The sequence below is a fragment of the Sinohyriopsis cumingii genome, chromosome 10 (genome assembly GCF_028554795.1).
Source record: "Sinohyriopsis cumingii isolate HCF-2022 chromosome 10, ASM2855479v2, whole genome shotgun sequence".
Taxonomy (NCBI): Eukaryota; Metazoa; Mollusca; class Bivalvia; order Unionida; family Unionidae; genus Sinohyriopsis; species Sinohyriopsis cumingii.
The window spans coordinates 88,202,935-88,226,312 of NC_142970.1; the positions used below are offsets into that span (position 1 = coordinate 88,202,935).

General features: G+C 34.2%; 1 protein-coding gene across 3 annotated transcripts in view; it reads right to left on the reverse strand.

Moving 5' to 3' along the window:
- LOC149790551 (tubulin delta chain-like) overlaps positions 1 to 23,378 on the reverse strand; it is a 40,640-nt gene that overhangs the window by 11,800 nt on the left and 5,462 nt on the right. Inside the window, exons 2-7 of one of the 3 annotated variants that reach the window (XM_089972613.1) lie at positions 19,877 to 19,972; positions 17,214 to 17,266; positions 10,327 to 10,405; positions 9,334 to 9,392; positions 5,696 to 5,837; positions 2,835 to 2,993 (exon numbers count right to left, since the gene is read on the reverse strand). In XM_089972613.1, coding sequence (XP_089828739.1) covers positions 2,835 to 2,993; positions 5,696 to 5,837; positions 9,334 to 9,392; positions 10,327 to 10,405; positions 17,214 to 17,266; positions 19,877 to 19,972 — 588 coding nt within the window. The remainder of the gene's footprint in view (positions 1 to 2,834; positions 2,994 to 5,695; positions 5,838 to 9,333; positions 9,393 to 10,326; positions 10,406 to 17,213; positions 17,267 to 19,876; positions 19,973 to 23,378) is intronic. The other 2 variants (XM_089972614.1, XM_089972615.1) reach the window with 2 other exon arrangements.

The window sequence follows — 23,378 nt, forward strand, 5'->3', positions numbered from 1 at the left end:
AAATGTCCCATTAGCCAAAACATCAGTTTTATTGCCCCTGCAGTGATATCTGTTGGGTACAGGCAAATGTCCCATTAGCCAAAACATCATTTTTACTGCCCTTGCAGTGATATTTGCTGGGTACAGGCAAATGTCCCATTAGCCAAAATATCATTTTTATTGCCCCTGCAGTGATATTTGTTGGGTACAGGCAGATATCTCATTAGACAGAACATCTTTTTTATTACCTCTGCAGTGATATCTGTTGGGTACAGTAGTCCCCCTCTTGAACGGCCCATCCTGACCAATGGCCACCTGCTCCTTACAGCCAGAATCCGTTGGCAACGACGAGCTTGTGTTCAAAAGTACCCCTCACGAAAGGCCACCTGGCTAACTCAACCAGCGGCCAGCATATTAGTGCAATAATTAAAATTTACCCCTCACAAGTGGCCGCATTTTATTTTAATATATATCCAGAACCAGTATTTTATTCATAATGTGTGTTGAGTAATCCGATTTCTGTTTTTGGATGTCTGGTTTTCGTTACTGAAAGAAGTGTTGACTAATGTACATGTACCACTAAGGTTAACATAATATCATTTACGCCTCATGAGACGCCACATTTATTCCATAAGAAAGACTCAAATTTTAAGGGTAAGTACATGTAATCCAATTAGACATACTGCTGTGTTATCATAAGATGTCCAGTTTAGTCACTCTGATAATTGTTAAGATTACAATCATTGAACAGTAGTAACAGCTGAGAAGTGGCAGTATCGATGTACATACACAAGTCAGCAGGAAAATGGTTTCATAGCCTTTATGGCTTCCCTTAGTAAGATGTTGAGCTTGTTCACTTTGATAATTAGTGGTTATTACTACTGACAGTAATTGTCAAAATTACAAATCCTAACGGCCTCAAGGTCAAATCTGCATAATGTTAATGGTACATATCGAAGCCATTTTGGCTTCTCTCACTTAGTGTCAAGAAATGGTACCAGACTGTGACTAACAAGTCACGTGACAAGATCACTTCCTTTAAAAACACTGCAATTTGTTTAGATGCATACAAAATTGTTTTATCAGTACTGTAGTTGGCAACATGAATAACTTACTGCAAAAAGATCAACATGTCATCGAGGAAAAGAAAAATTCTCAGTTTGCACAGATTTCAAGTGCGACACAATATTAAATGTTCTATCCTTAGTGGAGAATCAGCTGATGTTAATAATGAAGTTGTCAAAGATTGGAACAAAGGATCAAACGATATATGCAGGGGATATGACTGCAAGAATATTTTTAATTGTGACGAGACTGGTTTGTGTTTTAGACTGTTACCAACAAAGTGACAGATGATGTGATCTGTAACATAATTATAAAGACAGTTTTAAAACTATATCAATGGTTATTCATAACATTCTTTTAAAAATGGTGAAACAGTTTGTTTTACATTTATTTCACAACATGCATGTGATTTTTTATTGAAAATATTAAATGTTTTAGAATTAAATGTACTTGTGACTTTCTTCATATGTATTTACTATTTGCATTTGTCATCCCCCTCTAGAAAGGCCACCCTCATTATAAGGCCACTTCCCTGCTGCAATAGGGGTGGCCTTATAAGAGGGGGACTACTGCACAGGCAAATGTCCCAATAGCCAAAACATCATTTTTATTGCTCCTGCAGTGATATTTGTTGGGTACAGGCAGACATCTCATTAGCCAGAACATTATTTTTATTGCCCCTGTATTGATATTTGTTGGGTACAAGCAAATGTTCCATTAGCCAAAACATCATTTTTATTGTGCCTGCAATGATATTTGTTGGGTACAGGTAAATGTCCCATTAGCCAGAACATCATTTTTATTGCCCCTGTAGTGATATTTGTAGGGTACAGGCAATTTGAATACCTAAATGATCTCCCAGATGTGAACCAAAGCATTAAGGTATTATACTATCAATGTCTTCATCTAAATTTATTTTTAAAAGTACCTAGATTTGAAAGTAAGTGAATATTATAGATCAATAAAGAAAGAACATTTCATCTAATATTAATTATTTTCAAAAGACCTGTCTGATATCAAGATTTAACATGTACCACTAAACAAATGGGCCTTGGGACATCAATCTACTTTGTTCCACTTTGATACTTGGCATATGTGGCCAGCTGAAACAGTGTTTTGAACAAGTGCTCCATAACAGGTGACAGAGCAATCTCCCTTAGCAAAAAAATTTGACAGAGTTACTGATGATAGCAAGTAGGTGACAGAGTTACTGTTCTTAGGAAGTCAAATGCAACTGACAATGTGACTGAACAGGTGTGATGCACTCTCTTGCATGTCATAAGAAGTGACCAATGAGACTGTGGCTCAAATGGCTTAGTGTGCTGGACTTGTGACTGAAAGGGTGTAGGTTAAATACTAATCCTGGATCAGCCCAGATCAGCTACTATTGCAAGTCCCTGAGCAAAACACTTTAATCCAATTGCATCAGCATTAAATAACCTTATTAGGTTGCTGTGCCATAACACATCAAACCAAACCTACATTTAGGACAATTTTTACTTGTTGTTGTTGTTGTTGTAGGGTTTAACGCCACTTTTCAGCACACGATAGGCTTTACATGGTGGCCAGTATTAATAGTCAAGGAAGAACCCGGAAAAACCCCTGGAAAGAACCACCAACCCATGAGAAGCTACTGGTAAGCTTTCTCACATACCCACATTTGCTGAATCCGAGACTCAAACCCATGCAGACAGAGGTGAGATGGCAGTGATCCGTAACAGAGAGCACTTTAGACCACTCAGCCACTTGAGGCCCCCAATTTTGACTTGAGTATTAATATAAACTGATACCTTTTTGGCATGAGGGAGTCTGTGGGTAGAAGAATCCCTCCAAGTGAGGCTGCAATATGTTCATTCAGCTGACTGAAGGAGACTCTCTCACTTCCTTTCTTCTTCTGAACAAGATTGAGGACATCATCGTTGTGAGTTAAAAGTACACAATCACAGAACCTGAAAAGTTTAGGAGTAAATATTTAGACTCTGTTTTTAAAGAGAATTTTCAATTACATTCAAATTCATCCTGCATGGATTAAGAGAAACATTCAACAAACTCCATATCCCCTTAAAAAGTGCAAGCATCTTGAAGAGAAATTTATGTTTCCATGCTGGCATGCCTGTAAACTGTGAAGTTTTCTTTTTATAATCCTTATCATTATAAGAATAACAGTAGTCTTAGTTTAAAAAATATTTAGATTCTAGTGAATGACACAGTATAACCCCATCCCCTCTTGTTTAACAATCCTCTTTTTAGATAGCAGCAAGGTTTGTGTGAAACTATTTTCCTCATTTCAATCTCATTAACCATGACCTTTGGCTCTAAAGTTAGAAGGATTCTCCTTACTTAACTTCTTTTTGGCATGATGTGTCCAAGGCTTGAATTTTGTTTTTAAAATGCTCAAAAATTTCCTTAAAGAAACTTCTGTGGTTCGATGATAACATACAGTTTGGTGGAAAAATATATTTATTAAAATATGTTTGATACAGGTATATTCATTATACATGACAAAAAGAATGAAAATTGTGAATGTCGAATTTATGAGTGTTTCAGAGAAAAATTTAATAAAAATTGAATTTACTAGCCCATAATGGGTTCGTTTTAGTCAAATGACTTTAAACATAAGGGTACATACTGAAAAATGGTATACTGGTTATAATGTAGATTCCAACTACATTAACATATCTTCTAACAACAAAAAAGGATGTAGAAATATTTATTATAAACTTAACTGTGAAATAAAAAAATTATTGGCAAAATAATTTGCATATTTTATTGATTCCTGTCTTTTCAGAGGTGAAAAAAATATAAATATATTATCACACGAGACAATAAAAGATTACATGTGAAAATATAAAATTTCCCATCATAACATGACATGCTTGATTGTGTGTGAAAACAAAATTTATACATGCAGAATAAAATAATGAGCAAAGTGTGAGCTAATCAATAGAAACTGCATGACACTGCAGACATGCAAATTAATCTTTGCTTTAGAAATCTGACTTGGTGTAGTTAACATCTCTGAAGTTATTTCCCCTTACTTCCTTGACTACAGTGATCAGCTTGCTGTGATGCATTACTGAATCAGACTTGCCTTGTGGTCAGAGAGAGTAAAATATTGTAGAAAATCTCAAAAATATAATTTACTCTTAAGTAACTGATAATTATATGATCAGCCTATGACAGTGAGGTGAATTTATAAAAAAATATAATTTACTAAGGCATATTAGATCATCCCAATCCTACTGCTCTCTTAAGTAACTGATAATTATATGATCAGCTGACAACAGTGAGGTGAATTTATAAAAAAGGTGGGGTTGGGTTTTACATAGTTTAGTCTTCCAAGCTTTGATTATGGAGCAAGTTAGGGATATAATAAAACACAGTTTTCTTTTCCTGCATAAATACCAATGATATTTTATCTTGTGGTACCAAAAATATCAGACTTCTTGTACCACACTATGAAATATAGTAAGTAATGTTGTAGGAAAAGAAAATACCCTGTACTTATTTAGCACTAATAAAAAATTATGAATAACCTTCTTCCCCACCCAACCCAATCAAAATCCGAAAATAAATTTGGATTTTGTAGATAATGACAACACTTTCTGCAGATTACCATTTATGCTTACCATATCCACAAACTATTGATGGTTTTAAATTAGAATTTAAAGTGGAATCCTGTCTACAAATATCATGGCTAAAACTTGTACCTGTGAACATAACAAGTTTTCTTGTTGCAACACTGATCCATAAAACTGTCATGCATCTAGTTTGATTTTGTCCAGTTGTGACCTTCTTTGAGAAAGAAATTTTCAATCAACAGACAGCAAATGTACACATATACATAAGTTAAATTTGACCCACAAAAGAAGTAATATTTGGAATATCAGATTTGAATCGGACTCTACAGTATACAAAATACATATTTTGGTGTAAAACAAATAAACAGCATTTATATAACCATCATTTTAAACTTTGGATATTTTTGTATTTTAAACACCTCAGAAAAATGTATTGTTTCAAGATATTTTAAACAATAAATTCATTGAAAAAATGCAACTCATACAAAAATTTAGTTCTGAATCACAATATTTGTAGCTAGGTATCGTTTTCAGTACATAAGACCATCTATATCCCTGTAGAAAAAAATTGCTTATGTTTTATATTTATCATGTTTCTCTGTATGTGACACATTATTTGGGTCATACATCTTAACTTTTCTTGGAACATTTGGCATGGGATGGTTCCCCAAACCATGATCAGCCTTTGATGGGGATAATAAAGAAAAGTATGGTATATTTTATCCAATAAAGAAAACATGAAATCACACATTATAATGAAGACCTAAACTTTTGTTCAGAAAGACATGAACATGTTCTTCACACTTACTGCCACAGTTTAAATGTGAGTAAATGTACATATATATTAAGATAAAATATGGAAAAGTTATCATTTTGGAAAGACTGAATTTTAATTTAAAAAATTAACTCCAAAATTCAACTTAGACCTAGCAAATTGCTTTAATAAAACCAAACAGTACAAAAAAAGAATATCATAAAAAAAGCAAGGTAATACAATGAATTTTTTAAAAATAATTATATATAAATTACATTTAAATAAAATAATTAGCTTATTATTACCTTCCTATTACCTTTGTAAGTGAGAAAGGGTAAGCAGAGAATTATAATGTTGCAATGGACTCTCTCCACTGGCATGTGGGACAAAGGCACACGACATCAGGTGACCAAGTTGATACTCATCTCTAAGTGCCTCACACAGCCTTGATCCAAGACCTGCATTCAATCAAAAAGTTATGGTCAGATATCATGTGGAACAATTATAAAATGAAACTGACTTTGGAAATTTCAAAAATCTATAAGTTCCACCCATTTGCCAAAATCAGACTGTCAGTCAATCTCTGCCTGTTTGAAATTATACTAGACTGCTGAAAATTCTTTTTAAGTGTTAATCATTGTTTAACATCACCTGCACATTAAATGTTCACTTTTACCAAATAATTTGTGTTTCAGTGAATGGTGATATTCTCAGAAAGAAAAGCTTGCATAAATTAAAAATATAATTATATATGGAAGACAAATGTTTTCAAGCTCAGATGATTGGGAAAATGTCACAAATAAGTTACAAAAAAAGTGTGTGAAAAAAGATTGGTTTAAAGGCACTTAAAGATCCTGATATTGAGTTCAAAATTCCACTGTAATGTGAAGTGGAGTTTTCTGGATCTAATCCAATGGTTCTCAAGCTCTTTTGAGGGGAACATTGCCAAGGGTCTCTTCAGACCATTTAATAATTGCCAATGGTCTTAGTGGACCACTTAATGATCTTTCCTAATACTGACTGTACCATTAGTTTACTTCTGTAAAGTACTTTGCACAAAGTGATACAAATAAAGAAAAACAGAACAATAACTATTGTTTTGTTGTTCTACAAAATAAAACCACACAATTCTATGGAAAGGTTGTGAATAAAATCAAAAACCTGAATGTTTCTAAAATAACAGGCTCCATTCCAATTTAAAGGACAGTCCACTGACATTATAATATGAATTGTGCACTTTAATTTGTAGAACAAAAATATTAATTATTATAAAGTTCTTTTTATATGTAGTGCTTTTATGCAAAGTGCACCACAATAGTTATAATCAACATTACAGTAAAACCTGTCTTGCGAGACCACTGCTATGAAAGAACACCTGTCTTGAAAGACCAGGTCCTACTTGCATACATTTATTGGTTATACAGTAAAACCTGGTTTGTGAGACCACTGCTGTGAAAGAATACCTGTCTTGAGAGACCAGGTTCTTCTTGCACAGATTTATTTGTTATATAGACCATTATTTTTTGGCAGAAGGGGTGGTCTTTCAAGACAGGTTCTACTGTATAGTGTTATGACCTGTCATGAGAGATCACTCATCTTGAGAGACCATTAATTTTTGGCAGAAGGGGTAGTCTTTCCAGGCAGGTTCTACTGTAGGAAAGATCAATAAGTGGTCTGCCATGACCTCAGCAATCATTAAGTGGTCTGCTTAACCCTCAGCAATGGTCCAGTGGTCCAAGAAAGAGAAGTTTGAATACCATTACTCTGTGATTAACATTGGTAATGAGATCACTGGAATACACCATTTGCTACCCATGCTTTTCTTTTTAAGAGTGTGACATGATGATCAATGCTAACACTCTACATGTAATAACTCGTATTAACTAGATCTGCAATGTGTACACATGTAAACGACTTAGCTTAGTTTACTGCCTGTAAACATTACAATGTCAGACACTGTGTAAACATGCATATAGCTAACAGTGTTTACCATAAAGGGAATCTACTTTAAACACACAGAAAAAGCATGGTATTACAGAGGGTACTCCTAAATCTGTTTAATGGGAAAAAAAATCATAGTTTGGGTTCTCCCCTTGTAATAAATCTGGTGTTAAATGAAACCGAAAAAACAAATGTCCAGGTGATTTTATATCATATACACATGTGAAGCAGCACAAAATGTCGCATTGATCCTGCAAATATTTTGCCTAAAGTGTAATATTAATCAACAAAGATATGTTTTACGAACTCCAATTTGTCCAAAAGTGAGGTAAATGACGTACAACAAACGAAACAATTAAGGGTAAGGTACAGCATGCAAACTGTCAATGGAGACTGTTATGTATATTTAATTTGCATTGTTTGATAATTATGTTTATTATTTTTTTTAATTTTTATTATATGCAATGGATCACTGTATTTTGGACTTGACCATGTCCAAAATCCAGTTCATTTTCTACCTGACCTGAAGCATTGATTTTGGTTTTATAAACATGTTTATGTCAATTGGAGTTTAGAACATTGGAAATTTCCCATGAAATGCCAGGTCTACCTGCCATTTACTACATTTTATATTATGATTTTATAAACTGGCCTTCTAAATTTTACTAAAATTTTATCTCATAAACATTTGGAGCCTTCCAGAATGAAATTTTCCATTATTTTTTTTTAAAGAAAATGTTGCGTTAATTGTGACCAGAAGTCAAGTAGTGGACCATTATAATCTTGTTCTTCTATAAATTATTTATTCAGGCCCTAAAATCTGATCATAATCTGATATTATTGTTGTGTGCAGTATTTCATTTGGGCTGGAATTTATTATTTAATTCAAGTAATTCTTCTCTGAAAATACAAAGTGCTTAAAAAAAACATTCTTTGAAATATAGACCTGGATTTGTAGTGAAATTTCAAATAAGGATACATTTTTGGATTGTATTATTGTGATTTAAAAAAAAAGAGTTGTAATAAGACACATAAATACGTGTTAGCTATGTGGTACATGAAGCACCCTGTCAACAGAAACATAAATGTGTCAACTGTATGATTTATGTGCAAATAAGGTGGAACGGTTCAAACTGGTTTGATTTAATGGCACTGTCTTGGTTACTATATACCATATACATGTTGTAGTCTTCCAAGTACTACTCTTACCACTTGTATATTGTGCAAAGGTGTTCTCATAAGTGTTCTTTTTTATACGGAATTTGCCAACCAAGAGAATAAACTTGGAGGTGAAGAGCTCTTGGCAGTGCATATAAGTTTCCTGTCAGAGGAAAAAGAAGTAAAATTTAACATGACCACTGACTTTATACATCTCAGTCCCACTGCAATGCATTCTTGCTACATGTAGCTGTTATTATTCACTGGGAAAGAATATGTTATGTAACACATGTAGCTGTAATTACTGACTGGGACAGAATATACTATGTAACACATGTAGCTGTTATTCCTCACTGGGACAGAATAAACTATGTAACACATGTAGCTGTAATTACTGACTGGGACAGAATATACTATGTAACACATGTAGCTGTAATTACTGACTGGGACAGAATATACTATGTAACACATGTAGCTGTTATTCCTCACTGGGACAGAATATACTATGTAACACATGTAGCTGTTATTCCTCACTGGGACAGAATATACTATGTAACACATGTAGCTGTAATTACTGACTGGGACAGAATATACTATGTAACACATGTAGCTGTTATTCCTCACTGGGACAGAATATACTATGTAACACATGTAGCTGTAATTACTCACTGGGACAGAATATACTATGTAACACATGTAACTGTTATTACTCACTAGGACAGAATATACTATGTAACACATGTAACTGTTATTACTCACTAGGACAGAATATACTATGTAACACATGTAGCTGTCATTATTCACTGCGACAGAATATACTATATAACACAGTGGTGCAGATCACTATTCTCTTACCAGATCCTGTCCCTCCACTCAAACTGTGAAGTAGTATCAAACCACTATAACTGTTGCACCTAAAAATAACAGAAAAATCTGATGATTTTCTTTCTCTTGTAAAAATCTGTTTTATTCTGTTCAAAATGTGCACTATCTGTCCTAGTGAAAATAAGAATACACTTGGTTCATCTCGCCCCCAACCAAATGAACTATCAAGTGTAAGATCCATTCATACCCACCATATGGTTAATTAAAGCAAGCCCCCCTCATGCCAAGACAACCATACCCCCACAGTCCGACCTACTTACAGCAAAACCGACCTCACCATGTCCTATGAAGGGTAAGACCACCTCACCACCACCATCTGGGTAGCAATGCAAACAACTTCCTGTTATACTGGTTTGTCTCTTGTAAGTAAATAAATACTGTATTGCATAACCATACTACTACTTAAAAACAAAAGTTAATGAAAGTTCAATGACAGTCTAACTTCATTCTCATTTGAACTACCAAGTGTTACCAATCTTTTCAAAATCTGACCTCAACAAGATTTCATATTATTATGTACTCTTTCTGCCACTAATTAACACTGTCAGAATCATTCAGTATTTCTCCATAATGCACTGCTTCATAATGAACAACACATGTCCAATCATAATTCTTGTTTCTTCCAAGATTCAGCCTTACGTTGGAATGTTATGTCATAATATGCAATACTGTTGGAAACATGAGCTCATCTAATAAAGAAGCATCTGTTGTGAAAGACGAAGTGTTCTCTTGCTCCATGGTTTGAATAGCAAGACAAAACAGGTTTGTTTCTTGATTAGAAATAATTCTATAATAAACAAGTTACATCTGAACAGGAAAAAGAGAAGAAAATGAATGAGTCTAACCCAAGTGATACTGCACTCCTAACATTGTGCAATATCACTCAAAATAACTTGTTCATATTTGCCTGTACAAATGTTGTAACCTATACATATCAGCCAGAAATCTCATGCAAAAGCTGACCTTTCCACCTCTTTGCGGATGGCCTCAATGGTTGATTCTAAAAGTTGGTCATCTCCTGACTTCTTAAGTCCATGATAACCTATTAAGAAAACACATTTATCCAATCACACAATTTACAAAAGCCAAAGAATTTTGTGACATTAATAAGATAGCTAAATTCTCCAAAACTTTATTACAGGTCATAAAACCACTGTGACAGAGTTCATGAATTGATAATAATAATGTCAATAACGAGTCATTTGTTAAAAATGCTTGCTTCAGTAGATATATAAAAATGACACTTAAGTATTAATATTAGCAGCATACTGCAGTCATCTCACACTCAAAGGATGAACAACAAACTGTGGCACTTGTTCAAATAATTAATATTGACACATTAAAATTACACGTTTTCATGTCTCATTTTACCACAAAATGAAGACTTGATCTAAACTCTCTGTACTATGACCAGTGTCAATTATTATGAGCCGCAAAAAATACTTTGTTGTACTAATATGGTTCAATATATCCTACTATAATATATGTCTCATGTCTCTTTGTTGATAAAGAATTCAGTGTATTTGGCACAAATTCTGGTATCTAGGGGAGATAACTCTTAACTGTCAATTAGGAGGGAAGATAACTTTTAGCTTTCAGTTAAAAAGTTTCTGTGTTTATGTTACACATATTCTATTATACTGCATATATTACCTTACAATGTCAATTCCTTGAAAGGACAATAATTTTATGTGATAATTAAGTTACTAGTCTCAATAATCCTTTCTGCCCATTTACTGCAAATTGAGATTATCTGTGAATTGACATTTTTTTACATCTCTCTTTATATAGAATACAATTTGAAAATAAGATGCCTGATTTCCATTCTGTAATCAAAATGTGATTTGATTGTCTAAGATTCTGTTAATGAACAGTATTAAGGCCATGACATGCCTGCTGAGTCCACACTCACCTGAAAATCTGTAATCAAATTCTTAATAAAAGTATTGAAACAATGAAGCTGCCATCACTGAAATGTGACCAGTGTCTCATTTTACCACAAATGAAGACTTGATCTAAACTCTCTGTACTATAACCAGATTTTGATTAAATGAGGCATGTACAACTTCCTTCATGGCATGTACCAGATAAGTGAGTTCTAAAGCCATATCCTATGATATAAATAAGTAGATAAAACCAGGCTGTGACCGTAGTCTGCAAAAGCCTGTGTGAAACTGAATGTACTGCCACATGTCAACACACAACTTGCTGGAGGCATTTGGTAATACTCTGCTGCAGTAATACTATATAATTACAGTACAACCTGTCAATAAAGGACACCTAAAATCAAACTTTTTAAACAGGTGTCATTTACACAGAAGTTAACATGATCATAAACATACAAGGGACCCACAACTGTTGTCCTTTCTGTACAGTTGCATCATTCATATCAATGTGTCTACCCTGACATGTTTCTTGTGTAAGATGTCCTTAATATAGGTGTTCACCAGACAGGTTTGTGAGTAAGATGTCTTTTATACAGGTTCCACCCTGACAAGTTTGGTGAATAAGATGTCTTTTATATATGCATCCACCCTGACAAGTTTGGTGAATAAAATGTCCTTTATATATGCATCCACCCTGACAAGTTTGGTGAATAAGATGTCCTTTATATATGCATCCACCCTGACAAGTTTCATGATTACAATGTACTTTTCATAGGGGTCCATCTAGACAATTTACATAAGTATTATATCCTTGATATAGGCATCCACCCAGACAAGTCTTATAAGGAAGTTATCCTTCACATACGTGTTCACCTAGACAGGACTTATGATTAACACATCCTTTATATAGGTGTTGATCTAGACAGGTTAGGTAAGATGTCCTTTATATAGGTGTTGATCTAGACAGGTTTTGTACGATGTTCTTTATATAGGTTTTCACCTAGACAGGTTTTGTGAGTAAGATATCCTTTATACAGGTGTCCACCCACATGTTTTATAAGATGTCTTTGATATGGGTGTTCACCTAGACAGTCTTGTGAGGAAGATATCCTTTTCATAGGTGTCCACCCATACAGGTTTTATGAGGAAGATGTCCTTTATATAGGTGTTCACTTAGACAGGTTTTACGAGGAAGATGTCCTTTATATAGGTGTTCACTTGGACAGGTTTTATGAGGAAGATGTCCTTTATATAGGTATTCACTTAGACAGGTTTATGAGAAAGATGTCCTTTATATAGGTGTTCACTTGGACAGGTTTTATGAGGAAGATGTCCTTTATATAGGTGTTCACTTAGACAGGTTTATGAGAAAGATGTTCTTTATATAGGTGTTCACATGGAGAGGTTTTATGAGGAAGATATCCTTCATATAGACGTCCACCCAGACAAGTCTTATAAGGAAGATGTCCTTGACATTCGTGTTCACCTAGACAGGCCTTATGATTAACACATTCTTTATACAGGTGTTGATCTAGACAGGTTTGGTACGATGTTCTTTATATAGGTCTTCACCTAGACAGGTTTTGTGAGTAAGATATCCTTTATACAGGTGTCCACCCACATGTTTTATAAGGAAGATGTCTTTGATATGGGTGTTCACCTAGACAGTCTTGTGAGGAAGATATCCTTTTCATAGGTGTCCACCCATACAGGTTTTATGAGGAAGATGTCTTTGATATGGGTGTTCACCTAGACAGTCTTGTGAGGAAGATATCCTTTTCATAGGTGTCCACCCATACAGGTTTTATGAGGAAGATGTCTTTGATATGGGTGTTCACCTAGACAGTCTTGTGAGGAAGATATCCTTTTCATAGGTGTCCACCCATACAGGTTTTATGAGGAAGATGTCCTTCATATAGGTGTCCACCCAGACAAGTCTTATAAGGAAGATGTCCTTGACATTCGTGTTCACCTAGACAGGCCTTATGATTAACACATCATTTATATAGGTGTTGATCTAGACAGGTTTTGTGCGATGTTCTTTATATAGGTCTTCACCTAGACAGGTTTTGTGAGTAAGATATCCTTTATACAGGTGTCCACCCACACGTGTTATAAGGAATATGTCTCTGATATGGGTGTTCACCTAGACAGGCTTGTGAGGAAGATATCCTTTTCATAGGTGTCCACCCATACAGGTTTTATGAGGAAGATGTTCTTTATACAGGTTTTCTACCTTGACAGGTTTTGTGAGTAAGATATCCTTTATACAGGTGTCCACCCACATGTTTTATAAGATGTCTTTGATATGGGTATTCACCTAGACAGGCCTGTGAGGAAGATATCCTTTTCATAGGTGTCCACCCATACAGGTCTTATGAGGAAGATGTCCTTTATACAGGTGTTGATCTAGACAGGTTTTGTGCGATGTTCTTTATATAGGTCTTCACCTAGACAGGTTTTGTGAGTAAGATATCCTTTATACAGGTGTCCACCCACACGTGTTATAAGGAATATGTCTCTGATATGGGTGTTCACCTAGACAGGCTTGTGAGGAAGATATCCTTTTCACAGGTGTCCACCCATACAGGTTTTATGAGGAAGATGTCCTTTATATAGGTGTTCACTTAGGTTTTATGAGAAAGATGTCCTTTATATAGGTGTTCACTTAGACAGATTTTATGAGAAAGATGTCCTTTATATAGGTGTTCACTTGGAGAGGTTTTATGAGGAAGATGTCCTTCATATAGGTGTCCACCCAGACGAGTCTTATAAGGAAGATGTCCTTGACATTCGTGTTCACCTAGACAGGCCTTATGAATAACACATCATTTATATAGGTGTTGATCTAGACAGGTTTTTTAAGATGTCCTTTATATAGGTGTTCACTTAGACAGGTTTTATGAGGAAGATGTCCTTTATATACATGTTCACTTGGACAGGTTTTATGAGGAAGATGTCCTTCATATAGGTGTTCACCTAGACAGGTTTTATGAGGAAGATATCCTTTATATAGGTGTTCACCCACACAGGTGTTATAAGGAAGATGTCTTTGATATGGGTGTTCACCCAAACCAGTTTAATGTGGAAGATGTCCTTTATATAGGTGTTCACCTAGACAGGCCTTATGATTAAGATATCTCACTTCATATGATGGTGTCTACCCTGACAAGTTTAATGAGCAAGAAACCATTTATATGGATATGTCACAACTGTGCTCACATTGCTTGCATCGCTATCATAATTTTAGTGCTGTTAAAATGTTAATCTCAATGATTTTAATTATTATTTTTCTGTATTTTATTCATTCTTTGTTGACATGTGTTAATAAAGAGAAGATTAGAAGGTTTATTTTGCTAAAAACTAAAATGGAAGTACTTAAAAGTTTTGAAAGTGGTGAGAGAAGTACTGACATTTGTAAAGCAATCGTACTTAGTGATTCTAAAATAATAACAATCCATGCGAATGGTGAAATTTTTTGTAAAATGGCCCAAAGATCAACATCAGGCCACAAAAATCACTAAACCTCAGTTGCATGCTTTAGAGAAAATGGAACATTTACTGGCCACAGGGTTCCAACATAAAAACCAGCACAACTGCCCTTTGTCCATGGCAATAATTCAGGCAAAGGCAAGGAGTTTCTATGATGGACTGATGAAGAAAGGAGTCCAATGTGGTTCCTTTTGCTGCTATCGATGGCTGATTTGGTCTCTTTAAGAAATACAATGTGTTTCATAAATCTCAAAATGACCAGAGAAGATGCCAGGGCATGGCTGATTTGGTCTCTTTAGGAAATGCAATGTGTTTTATAAATCTCAAAATGACCAGAGAAACTGCCTGTGCATGGCTGATTTGGTCTCTTTAAGAAATGCAATGTATTTTATAAATCTCAAAATGACCAGAGAAGCTGCCAGGGCATGGCTGATTTGGTCTCTTTTAGAAATGCAGTTACTACAGAATAATTACACTGCTGCTCAAAGTCATTGTTGAAAGTCATTGTTGATGAAGGGGAATACACAAAACAAAAGGTTTCAAATGTTGATGAAACAGACCTGTTTTGGAAGTGAATGCCAAAGTGAATGAATATTTCCTCTGAAGAGAAGTCAGCTACTGGATTCTGTAAATTATTGTTGCACTCTGCTCCTGGGTGGAAAAGAGCATTACTTGTTGACTGATGTTCCAACAGGAAGATCCAGATTACCGCCAACCATTTTACTTGTCTCCTAACTTCAACAGGAATGTAAGGCCTATTGCAAGAGGGAAAAATTGCATTCCAAGATGCTTCATCTCCTTGAAAATGCTCCTACCAACCTTTCTGACTTCAGCAATAACATTAAGGTGGTTTTCCTACTACACAACATCACCTCTCTGATTCAACCAATGGAACAGGGAGTTATTGCAGCATTCATGCATAACTATCTTTCCAGAACCATCACCAAACTTCTAAAGGACACTGAAAGACATGACAAGTCAAGTTCAAAAGATTTCTAGCAGAATTTGAAATGACACTGACATAATTGGTGATTCCTGGACAGAAGTCACACAAAAATGCATGAATGGAATGTGGGAGATCTGGCCTGAGATAGTAAATGATGCAAAAGGCTTTGACGCTCATAATTTGGAAGCTGAGAAGAATGCCATAGTCAAGATGGCCCATAATGCTGGCTTTCAGGAGACTGATGGAGGTGATACTGTGGAAATGCTACTGTACATGCTGGGTGGCACTTACGAATGAAGACTGTATGGCACTGGAGGAAGAGCAAATAAGACAGGAAAAATTGAGTTCAGACCTGATGTGCTGGAGCCTATCAGAACCCTGTTGATCAAGAATTTGGCAGCGATTTTCATAAATCACGACAATATGGCAGCAATCCTAGATGAAAAAGATCTTGATAATTAGAGGAGTTCCAAAGTTATGTGAGAGGCAAATCATGTCTTTAACTGCTCTAAAGAACTTTGCATTGAGAAAAGGAATGCATTCTCTCAGTCCTCCATCATGCAAGTCCTGATGAAGCCTCCAGTCTCCATATCATCTGAACCTTCAACATCAGATGGATTGCTTGCCAAACACCAGCCAGACTGAGGTAACTTTCAGCTCAATTCTTGTCTTTTGCAAATTTTTTAATGGATTTATTATTATTATTAATTATATGTATTAATTATATGTATTAATTTGTTTGAAAATTATGCATAAAAATTGCTTGAAAATTTAGACAATAATTTGCACAAGAACTTCCTTAATTTACAAATAACTTTTGGAAAAAATTACTGTCATAACCTCAGGAATGCATCTATGGTGTAAATCAAACATTACATGTACAGTAAAACTGCATAAAATATTTTTACCGTTGCACATTTGTAATTTTGTGAAAATTTATGTCACTAACATGCTAAGATTAAAGTACTGCTAAATTTTAACAATTCTAATGAAAGGGTCGGCAACCCATAGTAAGCACGCCATCCTGTGGCATACAAAGAGACTTTGTGTGGCACCATAAATCACAATAAAAATTAAATAATTAAGAAAACAGTGGCATTTAAGAAGTATATTGAAAAAATAGTGGCAATAAAAAAACTAAAGTGCTGAAAATGGCATCCAATCAAAAACCATTGCTGATCAAATATAGAAAATACTGTGGTTTAAATAATCAGGGAATTAAAGTACAGTGAAACCTTCCTTGGAAGACCAATCCTTTCTGCCAACAAATACTAGTCTCCCAAGACTGTTGGTCTCTCCTTTGAGGTCATCTGATTACATAAAACAGTTAATCTTTATATTACAAAACTGCCCTTTCATAACAGGTAGTATTATAAAACTGGTTTCATTTGACAGATTTTATGAAAAATGTAATTCTGTGACATTGACACATATAACTGCACTGTAAGGAAACGCAAGCTTATCACTGTTTTCACTATAAGCCCAGACTATATTGATAAGATGCATGGAAGTGAATCAAATCTTACCCATTGCCCAGTTTGTTCCACGGCCTCTTTTACCAGAAACAATTGAACATTCCCTGCAAAATGGAAGAAGAAAAAAAAGATTTTAATCCAGGGGGTTAGATAATTGAATACCAACCATACCAGTACATGTTTCTAAGCCAAGTCCAGCTACAAACAAAAGAGTAGGATACTTTCTGTCAGGTTTGATCATATTATTGTCAAAAATAAAAGTGGCTTTTCTATTTTAGCAACAGTGGCCATATTTGAATGTAGATCCACATAGTTGCATCTAGTCTAAACATATTCCTACCAGGATGCTTTCTTTTAAATTTTATCATTTATGTTCAGCAGTTTTTCAGAAGTCATTGCCCGGATATTTACTAGTTTTCAAAACAGCTAGCATTTGTCTTTGCTTTCAGAGTAGCAACTACTCAAAGATGCAGATGTTATGCATATCTATATTGAGTGTATTACTTTTATCTATGATTGTAGGTTGTGGTTTAAGCTCATGATCATTTGTGAACGTATCTAGATAGCAAACTTCTGTCCATTATTGCATGTTATACTTTAAGATAATGGCATTAATGAAACACGTTAACATTGCCTTTTAACCTTAGAATGTTCTGGAATCGAACTTATGACCCACAGCCAAGTCATCTTAGGTTTTTTCTTTATAAAAGGCAGAAGTAAACTAAAATTATTAATTCCTTCCTTTAAGTTCAGTCTCTGGAATTATTTAATGTTGTGTTCAGATATAATTTGAAACAAAAACATTTAATTAAAATAACTATTCACTGGAATCACAAAATGCTCTGGGATTATTGTGATTACATTCAAAGACATTCTAGATTTTATTACTGTGATACATCAAAACTGTTGGCATATCAGCCTATTCAAGGGTATCGGTACATCAGCACATTCAACATTTCAATTCATTTGGAACCCTCTATACTCACTGACTTGTGATAGAAATGTAAGGATTATTTGGGATTTAATTCACAAAACTCTGTAACTTAGAGAAATAAATTTAATTGTTGATTTGAGTAAACTTGTTCTATTTGCTTCTTTCTGATACTTACTCTAAGACTATAGAGCCATTAACACATGATGGATTTTGCGCTTTAACAAAAACTCACTTGGCCTTTGGTTAGGTGAGCCAAACTACAAGATCAGTTGCATTAATGAATTTGTGTTATACACTGCATCAAAAAGGGCAATAACTCTGAAGAATTGCATAGACAAACTCATTGATTTGTACATCATCTGGTAAGGAATATAATGATTTTGAAAAGTGTTTCAGGATATTTCATCAAAAATTACAGTGCCAAATAAAATGTTGATGAGATTGAAGGAGTGACTGAAACAAACATCCAAATTCTAGAGGGACAGCAGACTGGTCTTAATTTGTAATTACTTACAGCTATTGTTTGAAGGATCACATGATAAGTATTGGATCCAGTCTGGGTCATTAATTTTATAGCTGAATGAGTAAATGTTCATTCTGGTCAAGTAAAGTCTTTTAGTACCTGCCTGATTGGAAGAGTAGATTTTCAGAGATATTTCAACCACTTCAGTGGGATGTACAATATTTCAATTGAGTCTATAATCCTCAGATTTATTCTATATCTATCTTCATATTGACTAAATTTTGCATGCAGTAATTATCAATAAGGACATTAGTTAAAACAATACGTATGTATCACCATTTAAATGTTTTACAGGCAGTATGTCAAAATTTCTTCAAGTAATCTGAACAAATCCATAAACGATCCACTTTTCTTCGTATATTATAAATGTCCACCATTGACTCAAAAATCTGAAGCAAATTCATTCAATTTGTATTAACCCCCCTCCACTTCCAATTGTGGTTTTGTTGTTTAGTGGGCTTGATTCCAGTTTTCAACACACATGTTAGGCCATAGATCACACATGTTCAGACATATATCACGCATTAGGCCAAATAAAAAGGTATGTGTAGTTCTGGTTACCCATCTGACCCTATTCTTTTCCTGCAGAGACTGACCCTACTTAGTTTTAGAAAAATAATTTAGAACAAAAATCAGGAGAAAAAATAAATAACAAAACGAAGTAACTATGATTGAAGTTACATTCAGGATGCAAAGGACATTTATTTTCTAGTTTATACTGCATTTAAAATCCATCCAGATCAACAAAAAAAAAAAACCCCAAAATATTTTGAACCAATTAACCAACAGAACACGAACTAGTTTTTTCTTCTATGTAAGCAGAACCAAACACATCTTATTATTTGGCCTTATCAAAATCCTATGAAAACCTGGCAATATAAGCCCACATTTCATGTTTAATCAAAACTGGATCTAAAATATGGCCTTCAGATTGGTAACAAGCATAGTCAATCAGACACAAGCTCACCTCATAAATATTGATATATCTCACTCATTATTACCTTCATTCTTGATTATATATCCACATTTTTTAAAATGATCAGAAATTTGGTCTCAACAGTGAAGACTCACATGCACGATCACTCCATCAACATGCATGGATCCTACTCAAAAGATATAAACCTACATTCCAAATCTGATCAAAATTGAATTAGAAATATTACCACTAGAATGGGAACAAACAAATGCTGACAAATTAGCTAAATGCTATCTTTTTTTGCTACAAAGTAAAATACTGACCAGACCCTGTGGGCATACCTGTATGGCTGTCCATGTGTGACCTTGTGAAGAACCTTTGGTTCACTATCAACGGCTACAGCTCTAAATGTTCCATCATGTGCGATAAAACTATGACTGAAACAAAAAATTCAAAAACTTAATGTTTCCATTTCAAGTTATCAAATGCTACTAGGTCACACTGAACAACAGATGCCATATTTGGGGTCGTTGTACTGTATTCACTCATGTACAAGTCAGATTGAACTTCAGGCTGCAGTGACCCAGAACTGATGTTGCATATGGGTCTATGCTATGCAATCCATCTGAGGAATAATCAGTAAAACGAACATAGATCCTGATCTGCCAGTGTATTATACTGTTTGCAGTTGGACCAAACTTTTATGCAAGTATATATAATATAGTATTAGTTAAAATTCTTGTTGCTTATATTTACCTAAGAGAATGCTGTGACATTTTTAAGAACTAAATTATTAGCTTAAAATTAACAATCTGCAATACATACTATTTTCAATCCACAAACAGAATCATATATCTGATAAATGGTCATAATTTAAAGAGTAGCTGATAACTAATCCGATACTAGATAAGATAATTACACTGATACATTAAGATAATTACACTGATACATTAAGATAATTACACTGATACATTAAGAAAATTCCACTTTCTCAACAATTTGATAAGAAATTTCTCCAAAATTCCTCCATGTGAGTGTGAGAAGTAATGACAAACTGCATTATATATTTTTTCTTGATAACTTTCTTCAATAGCCAGATAAATGTCCTCAAAAATATCCAAATTAATACATTAGTTTTCGTTAAAATTTTTCACAAATATCCAAATTAAATATATTAGTTTTTGTTAAAAATTTTCACAAATATCCAAATTAAATACATTAGTTTTCGTTAAAAGTTTTCACAAATATCCTAATTAAATACATTAGTTTTCGTTAAAAGTTTTCACAAATATCCAAATTAAATACATCAGTTTTTGTTAAAGTTTTCAGCTGATCATGGATGATCAAAACTGATGCAAATTGGTCAATAGCATATCATTGCAAATCACGTTATAATGCAGGAGTGCTGAACATAGAAAAGATTGTTTCTGACAAGCTATGTTTTAAATTAAACATGGTTCACCAGTACCAGGTGGTAAATTTTAGCGCTTATGTCTCAGACTGTGAGATCTATTGATGATATTCGCATTTCAACCCAAACTGACTCAATATAAATTTTAACCCAAACTGACTCAATATAAATTTCAACCCAAACTGACTCAATATAAATTTTAACCCAAACTGACTCAATATAAATTTTAACCCAAACTGACTCAATATAAATTTTAACCCAAAGAACTGAATCTGATGTGAATATCTGACCTTCTCCATATATATGAGAACTTTAGAATTCATGAGAAAGTCTTTGAACTTGTCAACCAACTACTGTGTAATTTATAACACTATATGTACTTCGTGACTTTAGTATGTTATGCATTGAAATATACATTTTAACAGTGTGATCAACTGAGACTGCTGCAACATTTTAATGTATCTGAAGCAGATGGGTACTGACAAGCACAGGTATTACAAATTTTACATTTTCTGTTCTTAAAAAGTGGGGTGGGTGTTAATTAGAATGGCAGCACTGATTTCAAAATATACAGTAGGTGTTCAATAACTGACTCAAGGACAGATTGCTTTTAGATGATTATCTTTGACCTTTACAATTGAGGAAGATGGAATTGATTATGACTTGAATGGATTAACTTTTGATCAACTATTTGCATTTGTTTGAATTGCCCATCAAATTATAATCTGCTAGACAAAACACTGGGACTGCTTTGGTGGCTTAATGGTTAGAGCATCTGCCTCAGATGCAGAAAATTGCAGGTTCTAACCTTGGCTGAGTCATACCAAAGACTTACAAAAATGGTACTAACAGCTACCTCATTTGGTGCTCAGCATTAAGAGGTTAGTGTCAGGACTGGTCAGCCTGGTGTCAAGAAAACTGACTGGGTGGGACATCATGCTACATGTCTGTGGTATGATGCCCCAGTGCTAGACATCACTATAAACTGTCATAATGCAGACATTGCAGCAATATGACTGAAAAATTGTTAAAGCTATGTTAAAAATCCGAATCACATATACACATCCAAAACTCTGGAAAATATGGTGACTCATGAGACTAGTTGTCAAAGATAAGTGGACAAACTTTAATTGCAATTTACTCTTAATTAATTTGCTTCAATTGGCAGAATTTTAAAAAAAAATTGGAATCAATTATGACTTGATTGGACTGCCTTTTGATAAAATATCATCATTTGTTCGACCATCGATCAAATTATAATCAATTAGACAAAACTGGAAAATACGGCAGCATGCAAAGCCATAGGTAAAAGATAAGTAAACAAATTTTAATTCTGCTTTCTTGACGATTAATTTGCTTCAATGAACAAAATGAAAAATCTGGTGTTTTAACTAATATATCATTCAGTAAGAATTCAGGAGACAATAAATCATATACATCAATTTGCACAATGAGTAATGAACAATCCCAGTTATGAGCTCATCACTGTGAAAACAAATGACTCTTGAGATTTTCAGTTGGATTCTTGAGATTTTAGGGTCAAGGGTCATATGACTCCTGAGTTTTGAAATCTAGAGAGCCATGTACATGTATTTAGGACTACACCAAATCATAATACTGTAGTACCACGTGCTACATAAATCCAACCCTTATCACAAAGGCATATGCATACTTTAAGAGATTCCAAACATTGTTTATTAGTTTACCATTGAACACAATGATTAATGACATTGCTGCTTTATTATACTTATTTGATCTTAACCTAGGATCCCAAGCACAGGGGACACAGTATTCCCAACCCTCCACATTTTGGGGGACACACAACATTTTAAAGAAAGAAAGAAGAACTGTTGTACATAATGCATTAGTAGTGCTATAGAAATTAGAGAATCTTTTTTGCTTTGACAGCTTCAGAGTCTTAACTTTTGTCATCTGTACTATAATATCATATTTTCCTTGTACACTTACATTATTACTATAAACATTTCATCTTGTGCTCAAGTAATTCAATAAAACAATATGAACATTGTGCTCAAGTAATTCAATAAAACAATATGAACATCTAGTCATCCTGATATGAGCTGTACCTTTGCATTTTATGTTCCGGATCTTGCTTGCATTTATCTTTGGCATTCACTAATTATCTACCAGCTTTTATTATAGTGAATACCAATGTTTTCTCATTCATTTTTTCTTTTCAAATTAATAACAAATAAAATGACAAATAGTGCATGCGCATAAAATTAGTCTCTTCTGTCACTGATAAACCTAAAAATAAATTAAATCTTCTATGTTGTAGGTATAATTTTAACTTTAGCAGTACATTTCACTAAATGCTATCAAAGACTTACCATTGCAACTCAGCAGGCTATCATACACAAATTTTTTTAATTCCCAAATACATTGTTTTACAATTGGTATTCATTACCCTC